Here is an 18762-nt window from a genome sequence, read left to right on the forward strand (position 1 = left end):
AATATTTAACACAAGTTGATGATACAAGACAGGCAGGTGACGTGTCCAAGATCAAAGGAATGGCATGTCCAGACCAGAAAGATAACACTGTTACTGTTTCATGAGTGATATTTGATAGAAGGCACTTGTTATTTGAACCTTGCTATTCAGACTCGATACTGTAGAAAATCTATTCACAGAATTTGAAAAAATTTTAAGAGAAGGGATGGAAAGAATTATAATATTTTATCCACTGCTTTCTTATCTACTAATATTCAATTAACTGGTAATACCAGAAGCAAAAATCTAAATCTGAAGATCACAGCAGACAGAGCCTAGGTGAATCCTGAGTTTTTATCTGCCATCCATTTGAAGGTTATACCAACTGGGCAGTATTAATACACTGGATCCATCTGCCCAAAGCAATCCTACTGCTAGGTGGAGTTTATAGAGGACAACTAAATGCCATTAAGTGGTTGAGGAGGCAGCATCTTCCAAGGATGCTTCTCTTTAAATAAGTGCTCAGGTACCACACTTAGTTGCTTTTGTTATCTAAGTCTTATTTCCGTTCAGTACTCTATACCACCACTTCCAGCTCCAAGCTTGTGGTCAGTAACACAAGTCACCAAGCTCTAAGTACTGCTGCATTTGTATGAAAGCAGCTCAATACAGCAATGCTTATCAAATAAACCTTAGTCCTCTCAGATTAGAGAGGACAACTCATTTTGGAAACTTTTATAATCAAACAAGTTAACTTGATACTTACAATCAAGTACAATAGACATACGTTGCTAAATGCCACAGGCATGCCACATGCGTCATGAAAATAAGATGCATATTTATGCATGACATTAAATGGAGCATTGATTTCCCAAATGTGTTTTTACCTTTCAGGATCAGTATTTACTCCAATAACTGGTTTAAATTTATCAAAGACCTTACTGGCTGCCAACAACATTGTACCATCACCTATAGGAAAACAAAGAGACGTTAGCTTCACTTTTCATTCTAGTATTCCAATCCAAATAGTCTCACATGTTTTGCAGCACATATCACCCTTCCCCATCTGTCTGTATTTACAGCCAATCAAGACAACAAATGTGACTGGAAAAAGTTAGAAACTTCCACAAATCTCTTTTCTATATGCTTATTACCTAGTAAGAGGAATTATTTAGAAAATAATGCTAAACAAAACCACAGAAGTCAGGAAACAATACCAGATTTTACAGTGATTCCCATAAAAACAATGGCTTTAGTTTCATTTCAGAAGGCATAATTTAAACATCTTATTTGGCTCCACGTATCCATGTTTAGAAAAAAGTCTCACATTAAACTGAAAAGGGTATAAGATTTTAAGTGCCACTGTTTCTTCAGATGTTACTATAGTTCCTTATCAAACAGAAGGACGATTCTAATTCAAACCAGTTGTTACAAGATAGGAGCTCTGAAAATCTTTGATGTGCCCCTTCTCTCACAACTATGAAGGATGTTGCCACAGTCAAGCTGGCAGAGGTAATATTAACCCCTAAGTATTCAACCTCAAAGATTTCACTGAAATCTACAGCAGTATTATTAGGGTGCTTCTGGTATAAACACACCCCTACGACATATTTTGATTACGAAGGGCAAAGTGGACTAAGTCAGGAAGAAGACAAACGCAGGGCAGTGCTCAGGTCTACTGCCACTGATGCTTGAACATTAAGTCAGCGTCCAATAACACATAGTAGATTTTGCAGCAATTTACAAAAGCAAAACTGAATGACTGAAATGATAAACTGAATACACTGCAATCCAATGTAAAAAGGAATGAATTAAGATAGTTGCTCTCTTGGTTCATTTAGAAAGCTCTAAGCAGTGGCAGAAGCGGCTCAGAAATTGCATACTATATACTCTATCTATCCAAATAGATAGGTCTGTCAGTCACTGGAATTAAGTGAGAGACAAAGCGAGAGAGAGAGAGAGAAAGTGAGAGAGAAAGTAAGTTTGGGAAGGGAAGGAAACAGCAGTTTGTTAGTCTCCACCTCACATTTCTCAAAAAAAGAGTTAAGTAAAGGGCTATGCATAACCACAGAAAAGCAAGTATTTTACCCTCTTCAGTAGAAAGCAACAGAAAAGTCAACAATTTACACCATTTTACACAAGGCAATACAAAACATATCTGAAGTGGCCATTTATTTTCTACTGCTACAACTTCAGATACTAGAGATTTTTTTGCAAGGTATGAACATCTCCAGATGCTTTCATGTACTACAAATTTTATTTGAAAAACATCTATGAAAACATAATGAAATACTTAATTTCCATAAAGCCATACCTCCTGCAGATATAACAGCATCTGCCCATCGAACTGTCTCTTCATTATAATCTCGACGTTTAACGAGACGGACTTCTATCTTCTCACTCCTGAAAAGTGCAGGAAAAAGCCACAATGTGTCCTATATCGTTTCTTGTCACATCCTTCTGGAAAACTAACATGTAGCTAAGGACTAATTAGACTGTTGTCTGGCTTATAAGCATTTTATGCTCACACAAATGCTTTCTATCTTTTCCATCTGTTTTCAAGATAATCATTTAGTGTGTTAGTAACCAAGCTGAACTAGTTCACATGATGTTTCAGGGACGACTGTTTATCCACATCATCCTGTTTTCAATTTCCTTTTACTAAGACTTGTCATACAACGCTTTCTTAACATTATTTCACACAACCTATCTACAGTTGCACTGCTTCTGAAATTCTCAGCATCTATGTATTCTTACCGTAAACTGTCTACAACATGCTCCACATTTTTTGTATGAATGCGATGCCGCTCTAATAAACCAGCGTAATTAGATCCCTTCAAGGCAAGCTGTAAGACAGAAAATGGAATAGTTAATCAAGAGCACTTAGTGTAGTGATTAATGTAAACAAAAGCTATATAAAACCTATTTTATCTCATTATAAACATACATGCTTTTATAAGTGTTCCCTTAGTTACATCTCTGTATACATCCCAGCCAGCTTACATTCACCAAATTAATTACACTGTCACAGCAATCAACCTCCAGGGCTGCAGAGTCATGCAAACAAATATGGTACTGCAAACAGTTCCCTAAATTCAAGTAATTTAGACTCTATGTAAATCTACATAAAACAGTTTTACTAATATCCTCCTCCAACATGTGATAGAAGCACTCAAATAGTTAGCTATTTACCTAAACTTTGTGCTAATCAGAAAGAGGACAACAGAAAAAGCAACACGAATGCTTAATTAAAACAGGTATCTCTGAAAGACTTAGAGCATTAGCCTTCAAATTGTATTTGAGCTAAAATGGAAGACTGCCAAGTGGTAATAAAGGTAGCACTTCCCTTGCATCAAAAACAAAGCAAAACTTAAGGTCAAGCCACCTACTGCCTTCAATATTGGCCCTTGGTTCATACACCAAATTTTTCAAAACCATATCAGTAACAAGACAAACCGTATTCAGCAGTTGCATTCTAGCACCATTCTTCTAGGAAGCAAAATAATATAAATGCTTAATCTCAGGACATTCTTTAGATTGTGTGAACATTTGGAAGATCACATGCATAAGACCTGAATGAGCAGGCAGGTAAGACCTCTAGCTCATTATCTGATTTTTTTGAATGCAAGCTTGCTGCAAAACAAGTAATTCAATCACTACCTCTCTATATATATTCTCCACCTCATTATTTAGTCTGTTCATTTGGTACTGGTATGCCAAATACATGTCTATATGCAGATTAAGCTGAATTTGGAAGTAGAAAAAGAAAAAAAAAGATGCTATTAAGTGAAAGGAGTTAGTAAAGACATTGCTAATGTAAGAGATCCTGCTTGGAGCAGTACACTAGACTAGATCACCTCCTATGCTACCATCTAACCTGAGGTATTCTAAGATGATGCTGTCACTGTTTCCCTTTCCCACTCAGCAGAACAGAAAAAAATTCCTTAAGTTTGCGTAGAAAAATTTGTCTGTGCCAGAATCTTTGAAAAGGCATTTCCAGCTATTCATTCCTGTGCTTTTATACAAGGCTGCACTGCCCGCCAAGAACAAGCAGTGCCAGACAGCTGAATCTAATCCCATTTTCATATGGATTCCCACACTACAGATCTCCAGAGCAAAGGAGAAAGGATGGGCAAGACATGACAATCACAGTTAACTGCAGTTCAATACCCAACAAACGCAATCGTTATTCATCTGATAAAAATTGACATCAAGAAATCCAACCATGAGCCACACACAAAGATAAGTGCTGAAGAAATTATAGGAAAGAATGGAACTGGCTGTTCTGGAATTGCACCTTCATGCTGCTTAGTGGGTTTAGAATCAGTGATTGATACCCAGTAGAAATGAAATCCTCAGCTGGTTTTACAGCTGGGATCAGGAAATCTCCAACAGAAAGGCCTTCTAGGCTTTGCCTAGATGCCATCAACAGCACTACAGGCAGACAGTGTGGACAGCTCCCAGCTGTGCTTGGTCATAAGCAAAGATAAACCTGAAAACACCTTCACTAATCTTCCAGGTCACTGTGCTTGTTAGCACCACTTTGCTGGGGTGCAGGGTGTTAAGTCCCATGAATTGCCTCGGGTCTCCTCCCCAGCTACAATGCTTACACATTCCAATAGATCTTCTGCACAAGAACTGATGGTGCTGCTCTGAGGAGCAAAGGGGTGCAGCTGTGGGCAGGGAAAAGAATCATGATGCTGCAGCTAGATGCAGCACTGCTCACTGCTAGGCTAGTTTTCAAACTTAGAGAATCCATCTGTAGTGGAAAGGAGATAAGAAAAAATATATGTATTTGCTACCCACAGACCCCTGAGCACCACAGGTCTGATTTGGTGAAATTTGGATTTTCAATCATACTTTTTGGGAGCACTAACTGACCTTACTTTACAACCAAAAAGAAATCCAAAGCAAATGAAAACTACACTCAAAAAATCTACAGGGTTACAAAGTCAGGGCTCCCATTCATTTCTCCAGCTGAAATGTCCACCGTGAACAAAACAATGTCACCAACTGAGTGCCTGACTAGCAGACACTTACTGCAGCGTATGTTTTTTTCAGACTGCTAATTTCACAGATTATTTACTTCCACACATGAAATACAAACTCCATCTTGCAATTTTATTTACCTTATTCATTTGCCAGATTTGTCAGCAAACGGTCTTTCAGCTTAGTCCAAGAAAGCTTATGCCTCAGAACAATGAGCAAGAAATTAATCTCTGCATGATCATTTGTGATCGTATGGACTACTAACATCAATGACATGTCTACAGCCAACACTTCACTGTCGTTGCCAGCAAAGAGAGATGTGGGTAATTTAACTGCTGGGGAATCAACTCTGCCTGGTCAGAAGGCAGAAGCAATGCTCAAATAAGCTGCCAGTATCCTGACAACTGCCTGAAAATTTATGTGGCTATTCCTTCTCTTACGAAGATCAGCATTACCAAATAGGTATCAAAAGCATAAAGGTCTCCTCTTTGAACTCAACAATAAAACCAGCAAGCATCAGTAATCTACAGGAGAAATGAAAATTGATGCTTTACATCTAAATAGCTAAACTACATCTATAGAGATAATGAATCCCCCTAATATGCAAAAGGCTCTTCACATTAAAAGTCAGTTTATCCCTAGCGTAATTCCTCCTGAAACAACCTGTCTCAGCCTACCCACAGCAAAGTGCATCAAACACGAACACTTGTATTAGCAGCTTTTCAGGTAACTACTTCAAATAACCAGAAAGACATCCACAGACCTGGTGGAGATAGCTTATAGAATCATGGAATGGTTCTACTCCTGTGGTTGCATTTGTACCCATTGCCTCTTGCCCTGCCACATACCTAGGATGTGAACACCACAAAGGGATAACTAACATGACTTCCTAAAAGAGCTCTGCAGTACCAAAACACTAACAGACTGAGACCACTGTCTCATTTTTACTTTTAAAAACCTGGAGGCAAAGATCAGGCAGCCCAGTCAGTGCACACGCAGTCATCTCTCCAGAAAGCCTGGCAGCAGCTGGATGACCAGACAAGCTCATGGTGCAGACTTCCAGTCCTGCTGTTCAGACGGACCCACGATGGTCCTTACCAGCTGACTCTTCTGGCCATCAAGTCCTATTCCTACCATTCTGTGTGATGACAGCTGGCAAGTTCCACCCTTCAGATGAAGCCCTGGTTTACAGTTGTCACAGTTCTCCTTTCAGAAGAAAAGACTTTGGCAGGCCGGTCTGCTTCCACCATCCAACAGTGAGCACAACAGCCTCCCTGCTTGTACAGAATAGGATAATGGATGAAGGGAATTCACTGTCACCCTCAAAACCTCCTCTAGAACAGCCAACCTTGCAACTAAATCCAAAAAGGAAGAGCAAACTAAATTCAACATCTTCAAAAAAGACTGAGAGCATGTGAGCAGGACTTGTTTCTATAACTACCTTAAAAGCAAGGCAAAAAAAAAAAGGCTGCAGGGAGTACACAAAGCACATAAACACTCACCTGACTTTTAAGGGAGAAAAGCATGCATTAATCTTTCATATTTACACTGTTAGATGTTCAGAGAGCTGAGTGCATAAAAGATGAGGCAGTGACAACTGCAGCTGTAACTTCAGGATTTGAGGGCATCATGTCATCTTAGCTAGAATATGAGAAGAAAACTACTATGATAGATCAGTGCTGAGCTTGTTACATATTTCAAGCTCTACAGACTGCCATTTTGATCTAAGTATCAACACTGTCTCAAGAAAAACAGAGTAGCACCAAACATCTGACAATATCTACATAAGTAACTTGGTATAAGGAGATTTACTTAGGTTTATTAAAAAAAACTCATTAAAAAAAATACTCAAGTGATGTGAAATACTTTCATTGCCTTCCACCAATAATCTTTTCATGAAAAATAACTTCATTGCATGGAATAAACTAATTTTTGACTCAAGAAACTGAAAAAAAAATATTAAAAAAATAAGTGTCACAGGGCCATAATACATATTCCTGCAAAACTTATCAGTACTAACACTGGAAAACAAAAAAAAAATTATTTAAAACAATACAAAGAAACCTACCAGTACGGTAAAAGGAGTATACTGTAAACCACAAAACACTTAAGACTTAGAAAGTGATATGCTTTCAGAAACTGCCAACTTGAAAGCTGACAAGTGGAAAATAAAGTGCTAGTCCTACAGAGCTCAGGCTCTGCAGACTGCTGCACACTCAGAATTTAAGTCAAAGGTGTAAAAACTTACATGTAAGTGTGGAGCCCTGCACTGCTGGTAAAAATGTATTCCCGTGGTTAGTAGGAAAGAACAGTGAGAGCAAAGGAAACTGAAAGTACTAAAGTACTGATGAATAGAAGTTACAGACTATAACATGGGAAATGTAACGTATGCCAAGCCCTACTTGCTAAGGCTACCAGAACAGGAATAAGTTGTTCTTTATTTCTGTAAGGGCAGGATGTACAGAAAACGCAGCATCATGGCATAAGGACAATCAGCTAAGGGTGACTTCCTCAGAAGTACAAAAGAAAAAAAAAGAAAAGAGAAAGAATGGGAAGAAACAAACAACTACAGGCCGTTAATCTGACCTGAAAAGCATGTAAAATTGTAAATATATATATATATGTATATATACATATATATACACACACATGACTACAAACATGAGAGCTACTCTACCTCAAATTCTTTGTCAACATATGGTGCCTTGTATTGGATTTCAGATGAGTGTACAGTTGATCACACCTTGATATGTTAGCTGATGGTCAGTGGTGCTTACACAGTGCCAGGGAGGCTTCAGCTTCTCACATTCCCCTGCCAGGGGCTGGGAGTGCACAAGGAGCTGGGAGGGTCAGAACCAGGATAGCTGACCTGAACTGGACCAAGAGGTCACAGTATCACACTGAACAATAAAGAAAAAGGAAGGTCAGGTACTGGACTGATGGCGTCTGTCTTCCCAGCGCACCACTATGCGTGCTGAGCCCTGCTGTCCTGGCCGTGTCTGAACACCTGATTGCTGATGGGAAGTAGCCAGTGAATCCCCTGACTGTGCTTTGCTTCTGTGTGCAAGGCTTCCGCTTTACCTGGTGAATTGTCTTCATTTCAAGCAGGAATTCAAGCACTTTTACCACCTCCCTGATCCCGTTTTACATCCTCCCTCCAGACAGTGAACAAGTGGCCCTGTCGTGCTGATCTGATAGTGTAACACCACAACACAACCTCCTGCCTGATCATTTTTAAAGAAAGGCTGATTTTTCATAAAGCACTTCTAACAGATATTTAGACAGGAGACATTTGCTGGAGGCTGCCTTCCTTCTCCAGCCTTCAGCCTGATCCCACGGGGCCTGAGCTGCACAGCCACTGTCCCAGAGCCTGCCAGGCCCCATGCAATAGCACTGCACTGACAGACCGAGTGCCCCACAGCTGGCAGCACCAGCATTCCTGCTGCTGTCTACACATACTTCAGAACTCCTGCTGCTGTCTGTGTACATGAGATACAATCCTCGTATTAGGGAATGGGGAAAAGAAAAGCTGTAGCTAAAGTTTTACTGACATTTCCTAACCTAAGCATTAGGATTGTAGAACAGTAAATGTGAATGCTGTCCAGAGCAAAGCTATGAATTGATCATCTTCTACATTTTATTCTAAAACCTTAAGATTAACAGTAGCTTTTCAGATGCACGTAATACACCTATTCATATTCTAAACCTTATTCAGAATTTGCAACACTGATGAGGTCTTAAGTTGCCACTGCAGCAGGATGGAGGCAGTGCCTTAGCAGACCATTGGTTGTTTTAAGACACTTTAGGAGTCAAACTAAAAGCAATCAGTCAGGTTTTCACAACAAACTTCCCCCCTCGCACACAAGAAGCAAAAGAAGAACTGATTACTGGTTTCCTATCTACCCAACTTCTATAGAAAAAAAATCACCAAACAGATTTAGAACACAACAGCTGAACACAGAAGCTTTAACTTTAGCTTGAAGATAAAGGCATTATAACCACTATAGAAAAAGTCTAATTATTTCTAAGCAAAGCACAGCAGTATTAAAAGCCCTGCATTCTCAGAAATTCTGTCTAGACTAGTGTCATCCCCCAGGTGCAGACAGATAGCACTCTTGCTTTTAAAAGAAACAACTACTTATTTTGACGACACTATGGAAAATTGCTCCTTCTTTTTCCAGGCCTAGAAACAGCTTTGAATGTAGCACACACTTCGGGCAGTTCACACTTCTTAGTTCCCTTGACCAGTAAGGAACTCTGACTTAAAATCTGCTTGAAGACCAAAGTCTGAGACTGCCAATCTAAAATTGCATGCAAATCATCTTCCTATGCTCCTGTGTTAATGACTAGGCAAATTAATTTGCCGTGTTAAAAACAAATCCATTTTGCATAGCAGTCAGGTAGACATGGAGCTTATCAATTTCTCCTCTCCTGTATTTAAAAGTTCAACCACATAGTAAGCTTTCCTATTTTCTACTATAGAAATAATAGGCATACAAATAAAGAGGGAATGAAGGATGGCTCAGCTTCTGGACTTTAGATTATGATGGACAAAAGACAAAGAAAAATAAGACTGAGCCATTTATTTGTGGTAGAACCCACCCAGTAGAAATGTCCATCCCTGAGACTTTTGGATCATGCCACAGAAAAAAAAAAAGGGGTCTGCTCAAGACACAGTCCTAAATCTCTGGGGCTTTTTCAGCCTCCGCTGGAACCAACAGGGGCTTCAGGTCTGTGCTTTCATACAGCAGGTCTGGGTCTGAGGACGACAACAGCCACCACAGTATCAGACCATGCCCACCTTCAGCTTCTGCTAGATTAAGACCAATTATCCAGACAAAAAGCAGTGACCATTCACAAGTTTCAGCTTCTGTATATATACCAATGATCCTGCCTTCATGGGATTCAACAGGTCTCTTAGACTTTTCAAACTTCTTAAAGCTGAAGCATGCTCTCCTACTTGCTTCTGTGCTACAAATACCAAAATGTATCCATGCTGACCCTCTGGTTTTGTCAGAGAACAAGATGGTGGTGTCATCAAATTTGGAAAGGAGTGAGTCCAATTTACATCTTCATTGAAGAAGACCAGGCTCACTGAATGGATGCTTTGTTTGATTAGATTATGGCTGAAGCTTCTGATAACAATATGACAGGCTTCAGCAGAATCATGCCTGTGATATTAGAGCATGAACCCATCTGGGGTCACACAGCCCAGGTAGCCCCACCTAACGAGAGCTCCAAAGCTCTCTCTGAAGCAAACCCAACAGTCTGACTGAGATACAGGTCCCGGATGAACTTACAACACATTGACTTCAGGTGACTTAATTTTTTAAGTGCAATTCACAAACTCAATGTCTTGCTTATAGGATGACTTCAGTAATGATCATTCCCCTTAGCTGAAGTAGCAAAGAAACACACAGATGTCCAAAACAAAGCCCTGATGAGAATCAGCCAGATCTGGGCTCAAGCTTTAAGTTCCCTACAAAGCTTTAAACATGAATTGAGTTTTCCATTTCAAAGTACTGCTGAGATGCAGGCTGCAGGCATTAAGCCCAGTTCCTTCCTTCTTGTCCCAGTCTGGGACATGAGTAACTACACAAACTGCTCCCAGCATCCGGCCTTTATGCATGCTGTGTTTCTATTAGTTCTGTATGTCATTTGCCATGCTGCAGTACCCTAGTGGGCTGCTTTAGCACAGAAGCATTTTGCTTACACCTCCCAAACCTTGTTCCCCAGCAGTTCAGACCCCTCACTTCTGTTATATGACGACAGCAGCCTTCCAAATGCTGCCTTTGTATCTGCCATAGAGTGACGACGATGAAGCATTTTGTATTCCATTACTTCTGTAGCAGATGACTCTGACTATTCTTCACCTGGTAAGTAAAACAGGCAACATCACTTTCCCAAAGCTTCAAAGAAATGCTGTTTTGGGGGAAGAGGTTTATCTGCAGATGAACAAAACTAAAAATACCACAAACTGTTCACTAGTTCTTCATTTACCACATTAAAGCACTGTTACTTTAACCACAGCTGAGGAATCCACATAGTGATTTTCAATCTGAGGGCTAATCCAGAACAAATTGTTGTGTTAACTATAAGCAAATCAGGAATTTCTTTCCGCAGTTACAGGCTTCCAGAAATCCAGCACACACTAACATAACAATGACATAAATCACAACTACTTAAAAGCTCTTCCAAAAAAAAAAAAAACCAAAAAACAAAAAGAAAAAAAGCCTTTCTTGGCTGAATTAAGCATTAGATTATGAGATAGCTGATGTTAAATTTAAACACACCGACACGCTGAACATTCATGTCTATTTGCTATATATAAAACTAAGTATACTTGAATGAGGTGCTGGAAAAACAAACACTATGGAGGAAGAAATTATGTTCCAGTCACTTGTGAAACAAGTCATTTTCCAGACTCCTCACATGACAAAATGACAATCTAGAAGCCATTTTATTCTGTACAGCAGCAACTAAACTTACCGAACACTGAGACAAACATACAAGTCTGAAGAGTAAAGGTAGGTAAAAACACTGTGACTGATTTGAACTACAGTTAAACACACCCCAATGTGTCCAGCAGAGCAGCTCAAACTTTTTGTCAGAAAAGCATCCTGGGTTTATGTAATCTTGGCGCCCTGTAATCCATCTCTTGACTCCATTATGCTTCAAATTCAGTACACAGTATTCATATATATATTTTTCTTTTCAAGGTGAGGCAGTAAATTACAGTTCTGCCAGTTTTCAATCCCTCTTTATGCAGTCCCTAGGAGATAATCTGCTGGAATAGTTCACATTACAGAACAAGCAACCAGAGATGGCTAGTCTGAATTCATACAAATAAAGAAAAGCTTCACAGCACCACCTCAGTTGTTGATTAAGTTCTCATTCAAAGACCCTACCTTCACACACCACCCATGTGGGTCCACACGACACACGGGCTGATATACACTCCAAAGCTCACTGCTTCTTAGAATGGCTTGAGTTTTAAAAAGAAAATGTGGGGGGTTTTATGCTCTTTAAAAAGACTGAGATTTCATTTAACAATGAGAATTATGTTAAACTCTTCATTTTGCATATTACTTTTCCCCTTCTGCTCCCTGCCTTGCATCTATAAAAGCGCCTAGTGTTAAAAATACGTGAGTGACATTTTCTGAATAGAATTCTAGTGGATCATGGGCACTTGGGCTGAAAAGCAGACTTCAAACAGAAGTCTAGAGAATGAAAAGCCCATCGAGTTGCCAAGAGTACTTTGCGGGTAATGGTGTGACACCCAGAAACCAGAAGCTCTGGTAGTTAGGAAAAGAAATTCAGAGGTGAGGTCACCAAAAACAACACATCTTTCTGCCATTTGATGTAAAAGGAGTAATGAGCTTCCCCCCCCTGCAAAATAAAAAGAAAAAATCCTTATCCAGTGAGAGCTATAATAGTGCATTTTCCTTGAGATGACCTTCTAAGAAGCACAGAAACTTTAACGCATAGGTTACTGATAGCTGGTGTTGCAAGCATCTAAACTGGAAGGGTGCACCTAATTCCTCTCCACTTGTATGATTTCCTTTTTGATGCACAAGAACTCACAAGCTCCAGTGGAGGCTTTCCCACTGCTGGGGGGAGCTCCCTTCTGGACCATCCCTGCTTAGCATTATTTTGGTGCCCTATATTAACACCGAGCTCACATCGTGCCTCTTTTGGAGGCAGCAATACCCAGAATACTCCTCTACCCATCTGCCAATTTTCAAGATTTCTAAATAAACACATTTTTGAGATGACTGTCTCAGCCAACTTGCTGCAGTGGTCCAAAGTTTCAATTCTTTCCTTTCCCTCCCCACTCCAGAGACAGACACCTAGAACAGTCACAGCAGCACATCAGCCGTGGTCCACATTAAATCACCTTCCTCCAATCAAGAAAAACACAACCATAACTTTTCACTGGATGATGTTTTCAAAAGTAGTTAAACAGCATCTGATGTGTGTTTGGACAGCTCATTTTGTTGATCTCCCCTACATATCTTCCAGCAATGACAGACAAATCAGCAGTTACATGTCAATTGCTCTGTAAAATTGAGAAAATAAATAAATAGGACTGAGGAAATTATCTAGTACTGGGACTGAGAGTTCTCTGAGCTTATGCAAGGAAGACAGCAATACTTGCTACCCACGAGTTTTCTGGGAAGAAAATAAAGGTTTTAAATGGCATCAAAATTCTTCCAGCATCAACAGCAGCCTTCACTATTAGCTGACTGAATCACTCACTTTAGTAACCATCAATGTTTAGACACCAAGTGGAGGAAATTCAGAGTGCTGTCAGTGATGGTAAGCATACTGTGTGTAGGGACCTGCAAACTTATCAGTACTTTTACTGAACTTACAGCCGATAACTGCAAGTGTTAGAAATACAAAAGTCTCTTTAAATCTTATGAGGGCAAACAAAACAGCTCCTGTGCGATATCATGCATGGAACTTACTAATGCAAAAATTTAAGTGCTGGATTACTTAAGGGCATTTTCCTTCCAAGGTATCAGAAGATACATCATCTTCTACTTGTATTTGACTTCCTTTCTAAGCTTTTAAAGACTCTGAAATCCTTTCCTGCATAGCAGCATCACAGCACTTAACTACCCTTTCCAGAACCGCTCAGAAATAGAATGTGAATGACAAAAGTCAGATGTGAATAGCCACAGTCTCAACAGACTGATTTTCAAGTATGCAGAGCATCTGCCGTAGGATATAGGAACAAAACCTCTCGAGAAAAGGATGCATGACGTACATGCAGAGATGCAATGAAAGATTTAATCTTTCAGAGATCTCCTAAATACTTTCAGTGTTTACTCTCTCTGCATTCCCCCCCATCTGTTCTACTTTTCTGCTGCCTGGACTACTTCTTCACCTCTCCCTGTTTGCAGTGAGAAAGAATTCAGGAATTCTGAACTTGCCGCTTTGACTCTGCAACCTTTAACAGTGTGTGTTTAGTACAACTCACTTGGTGCACCCAAAAAAAGGGCCACAGCTCCCGGGTGCCTGCATTTCCTATTAGAAGTGTTGGCAAACCAGCTTCTATACCAAGGTAGCATGCTATTTGGTGTATGCTATAAGTTATATAGCATATCATGTATGTGATGCACACTGACTTACATTTTTCATACATATATTGGAATACATCAATGACTTAGAGTCTCTGTGAATACAGAACAATTTGTTTGTGTAATTTAATTTGAAGCCCAAAGGGATGTACACAGTGTCACTTCTGCACTGGGTGATTTACTGTTTCTGTCTTCATGCAAAAACACACCAAATGCAATACCTAAATTTGGGCCTGCTTTCTTGTTGCAGTGATCAGGCACTGCTGCTTAGGCTCATAACAATTGTTTCCTACACACTTCCATGCTTTTTGCCATCACTTCATCACCCTCAGGCTCTCATGCCAGCCCAGATGCCCACTCTGCTCCCTGTCTCACCTCCCCATGTGACTGAGCTCCTGCACCACTCACATCTGCATTAGGTCATGGCCTTCAGGATGAACCAAACCCCAACCCTGCGTACCCCCAATGGGACACCCTGTCCACATGCCTGGCTTCAGCTTATCAGTGACCTGCAGCCCTGGGACCAGCTCCTGCAGCCCACACCAGAAGCAGAGATGCAGGGAGCAGCAAGACCAACTCAAAACAAAAAGCATTGAGTTCCAAAGCTAACCATAGCAGGAAAAACATCTTGCAGATACACATGAGAGCTGGTAAGAATCTCCTGAATCCTCACCTAATGCATTCGCTAAGACTTCTGCTAGCCCAGAGATCAAGGAAAAGAATCTGAGATCTGATTCCCAGCAGACAGTAAATAGAGGCATTTTTGCAGAAAGCCTAAATAAATACTGGTGGACACGTATTTAGTTAGACTTTGGCTATGTGGAGATAGTGAGTTTTATTGCTGCAGTTCCTCATGTGGAGGTATTCTGAGGGGGAAGCTAGATTTAAAAAAGGCACTGCTCCCAGTCTGGAGAATTAGTATTTCTGAGATCTTCTCCAAAAATACACTTTGGATTTTTCTGCAACTACTGCAATCAAGCACTGTGCATCCAGGGTTACTTTTCTTTAAGGGATCTTCAGCTGATACAGGCTACTGATCCTACAAAATGTTTGTTCTTGGAAGAGCCGCAGCTGAGAGCTCAGGGACATTACATACCTCACTGATCCCCTGTTCTGGTCTAGCATGCACACAAGCAGTTAGGGAAAGGTGAAACAAGCAGTTTCGTTCCTCCTGGGTTCAGTTGCACACTGCGGAACTAAGCTGATTCTCCATACTTTGCAGCAATAAAAGTTTCCTCGAGAGAAGCTTAACTGCACACAAGCAGAGGAGCAGTCTCCATGTGAGCTGAGTGAGATGCTGCTTCCCTGCAGCTGCGGTGGGACAGGCAGACACTCAGCAGCACTAACCTACTCACAGTGAGAGTAGGAATGCAGGCAGGTGGTTCCATGTGGCACCACGTGAAGTTCAATTGCTTAAAGAGATTTACACAGCACGCAGTATGCACAGACAGGAATTCCACAGGAGATGGACAGCTGCCTGAAGGGCCCAGGAAAACGGTTAAAAAGGAAAACGGTGAAAAACGCCGGGAGCTCTCTTTCCTCAGATGCTGTACTTCTGAAGGCAACACAAACACATCACCCGCCCCTCCTACAGAAACGAAACCCCTCTGCAAGTTTCAACTCATCCAAATCTAAAGTAACGGTTCAGAGCGACCACGGAGCCGGCGGGAAGGCGCGGGCGCTGCAGGACGGCGGGCACAGCGGCGGCTCCGGGGACACCCGCTGCCCTTGGAGTGCCTTCCCCGACAACCACCTGTCTCTGCACCGGTCGCCTTAAAGAACAAAGAAAAAGGCATCTCTGAAAGCAGCAGCGGGACAGACCGGTGTGCACGGGAGATCTGACTGTCTGGCTGGAGTTGTTAGGAAACGAAAGATGAAACGAGGAAGCGAAGCAGAGCTAAAGGGGAGGGAGGGAACGCGACCAAGTCCTCTCCAGGTGCCGGCGGGGATTTTCGCAACGCAGCGCTTCCCTCGGCGGGCACTTCTGAACACGCAGCCTTCTCACTGCGCGCTGCAAGGGGAAAGAAGAGCGGGGTTCGCTGAGCTCGAGCAGCCCGGCGCAAACCCGGGCAGCCCCGGGCACCGCTAACAGCCCCGGCCCGAGGCCGCGCCGCCCTCCCGGCCCAGCGGCGGCTCCCGGCTGTCCCGGCCCCGCTCACCAGCTGCTTCAGGTCCTCCTCGCACAGCCCCGCGTAGCGGTACCGCTGCTGCTCGAACTCGTAGCGCGTCGTCTTCACCACCACCGCCACCCGCGCCGGCCGGAATCCGCCGCCCGCCGCCCCCGGCCCCCCGCAGCTCCGCCGCCGCGGCCACCACGGCCCGGCCCCGGTCGCGCTCAACCCACAGGAGGCGAGGACACGCCGGCGGGCTCCGCCGAGCAGCGGCAGCCCCATCGGGGCGGAGGCGACTCCCGCCGCCCGGCCGGCAACGCAGAAGTACCGCCGCGGGACGGACATGGTCCTGCCTCGCCTCTTTTCCCCTCAGCACGGGAGGTGCGAGGGAGCAGCGCTGCCCGGCGCCACCCGCCCCCGCTCTGAGGCGGCCTCCGCGCCCGCGCTGAGAGCCGCACACATGGCGCGTCCGCCCCGCCACGCCCCTCCTCCGCCGCGCGCGCGCAGCCACAACCTCCGCCAATCGGGACGCGCGGGGCGGAGCAGGAGCGGTGGGCGGTGCTCCCGGGCTGGGCCCCGCGCACCGTGCGCGTGCGCTACTGCTGATCAGCGGAGGGGCGAGGGCGGCGCGGGGCGGGTGGCTGTCCGTCCGAGCCCTGGGGCGCGGGCTGCGCATGCGCCCGGCGGACCGCTACGTCTCCCGCCTCCCTGCCTGTGGTGGGCGGAACGCAGCGCCGGGCACGTAGGCTGCGGAGTGGGCGTGAGGGCTTGTGTTGTGAGCCGTCCCTCGTGGCTCCCCGTGCTGTACCCCGCGCGGCCTTCCGCGCAGCCCCTTTTTTGCGCTTACAGAGCAAAATGAAGTACAACAAAGTAAAATAAAGCTGGCGGCTTCCTCCTTTAGGTCACGGGCGCTCGGTCCTTAGCCAGGATTTGGGCGGACCTTGGCGGGTGAGGCTGGCTGACTTCGTGGCTAAGGCTGGCTGTCAGGAGAGGAGGACTTGGAAAGTTGGAAGAACCGCTGTAGGTCCTGTGTTGAGGAGCGCTAAGCGCCGTGCCCTGTGAGGATCTGCTGAGAAACGTGTCGCTTGAGAAGCCGCGCCTTTGATTCGTGACGGCACCCCGGCAGCGCTACGGCAGTGCGCGCTTTGCACGCCCAGCACAAACATCGCCGGTCCTTTCGCTGCCGTGAGCCGTATCTGTCCTGCCAAGCGTTCTGTTTGGCACTCACAATACGTCTACACCAGATGCTTATGCACTTGTGCAGCTACTCGTCCCATGCCTGCTCTTGCCATGAGGAAGCGGCAGCTGTTTACCTGTGAGCGCAGAGCTGCTCTAAGGCACTTTTAGCCGCGAGCCGTAGGAAATCAGACGGCTGAAGGCGCTCGGCTGCTCCCCGCTGTCCTGCAGCAGTACAGAAGCCGGCCTGTACTGACAGGCAGAAGGATTTTCTGTCTACTGATTAGCTTAGCCTTGAAGGACACTACCACAAACCAGATTATCAGGAGAGCAATTAAACATAACTAATCCCCAGAAAATGCCTCATTCTGTGTAACCATTAATTTTTGGATTGTACAAAGTGGTGGATAATATGAGATACTGGAGCACAAATGGAAAACAGAGGCTTTGAAAAGCTATGGCTCTGTCCTGCGAGGCATCTGTTCTACATAGCTCATTTCACTGTGCTTCTCAGGGTACCTATTTGTGTTGAACTGTTTTGATCGTTGTATACAAAACGGATCAGCTTCAGCCGCTATGTCAGGCTTGAATATGAAGCCCTATTTTACTCCGAGGCCATGCTGTTATCATGGTACGGTCTACTGGACTGAGGCCCACAGCAAATGCCATAGGCATACAATATCAGAACCTGTGTTCTAAAGTGTACATTCAAGATGGCTTAAGAACTAAATGGCTTAAGAACTGAATTTTCTGGAAGAAGAGCTGAGGCACAGGAAATGAAGTGGTTCACCCATGTGGAAGTCTCAGGCAGAATGGTGGGAAAAAGGTTTAAACTTTCCATAGCACATAAACCACTTTGTGCAATGTTAGCTCGTAGATGGGCCTACTTGCAAAACATTCAGTAAATACTGCTTTTGAAAAGGAGAGACTAACTTTCTACATGGACAGCAAGTGATGGGACAGGGAGGAAGTTTAGGTCAGATGTTAGGAGGAAATTCCTCACTCAGAGGGCGGTGAGGCGCTGGCACTGCTGCCCAGAGAGCTGTGGTGCCCCATCTCTGGGAGTGCTCAAGGCTGGGTTGGATGGGGCCCTGGGCAGCCTGAGCTGGTGGGGGCAACCAGCCCACGGCAGCATTCTCTTGTATTAGGTCTTATAAAATCCATGTAGAGAAAAAAAAAGAGGATGCTTCTTCCCTCCTTGTCTCTGCTGTGTAGACTCAGTAACATTAAAAACAGTGTCAGATGTGCTAAATGTTTTCCCTGTATTCACCCATTCATTAAATCATTCATTCATTTATTCATTTAATATAAACATTACTAAACTCTCAGTTTGTCAGCAGTAATTTGAGGCCACTAAAGATGACATTTAAAAAAAAAAAAAAAAGAGTGATGAAATTAAGGAAAAGATAAAATGCAGAGAG

General features: G+C 43.4%; 1 protein-coding gene across 2 annotated transcripts in view; it reads right to left on the reverse strand.

Annotated features, from left to right (window-relative positions):
• The window catches only part of NADK2 (NAD kinase 2, mitochondrial), a 33000-nt gene extending 16400 nt beyond the window's left edge, over window positions 1-16600 (reverse strand). For both annotated transcript variants that reach the window (XM_425010.8, XM_004937188.5), the window contains exons 1-4: window positions 16214-16600; window positions 2737-2825; window positions 2294-2382; window positions 867-948 (exon numbers count right to left, since the gene is read on the reverse strand). In XM_425010.8, coding sequence (XP_425010.3) covers window positions 867-948; window positions 2294-2382; window positions 2737-2825; window positions 16214-16510 — 557 coding nt within the window. In that variant the 5' untranslated portion in view covers window positions 16511-16600. The remainder of the gene's footprint in view (window positions 1-866; window positions 949-2293; window positions 2383-2736; window positions 2826-16213) is intronic.
• Window positions 16601-18762: the final 2162 nt, after the last annotated feature.

The sequence above is a fragment of the Gallus gallus genome, chromosome Z (assembly GCF_016699485.2).
Source record: "Gallus gallus isolate bGalGal1 chromosome Z, bGalGal1.mat.broiler.GRCg7b, whole genome shotgun sequence".
NCBI lineage: Eukaryota > Metazoa > Chordata > Aves > Galliformes > Phasianidae > Gallus > Gallus gallus.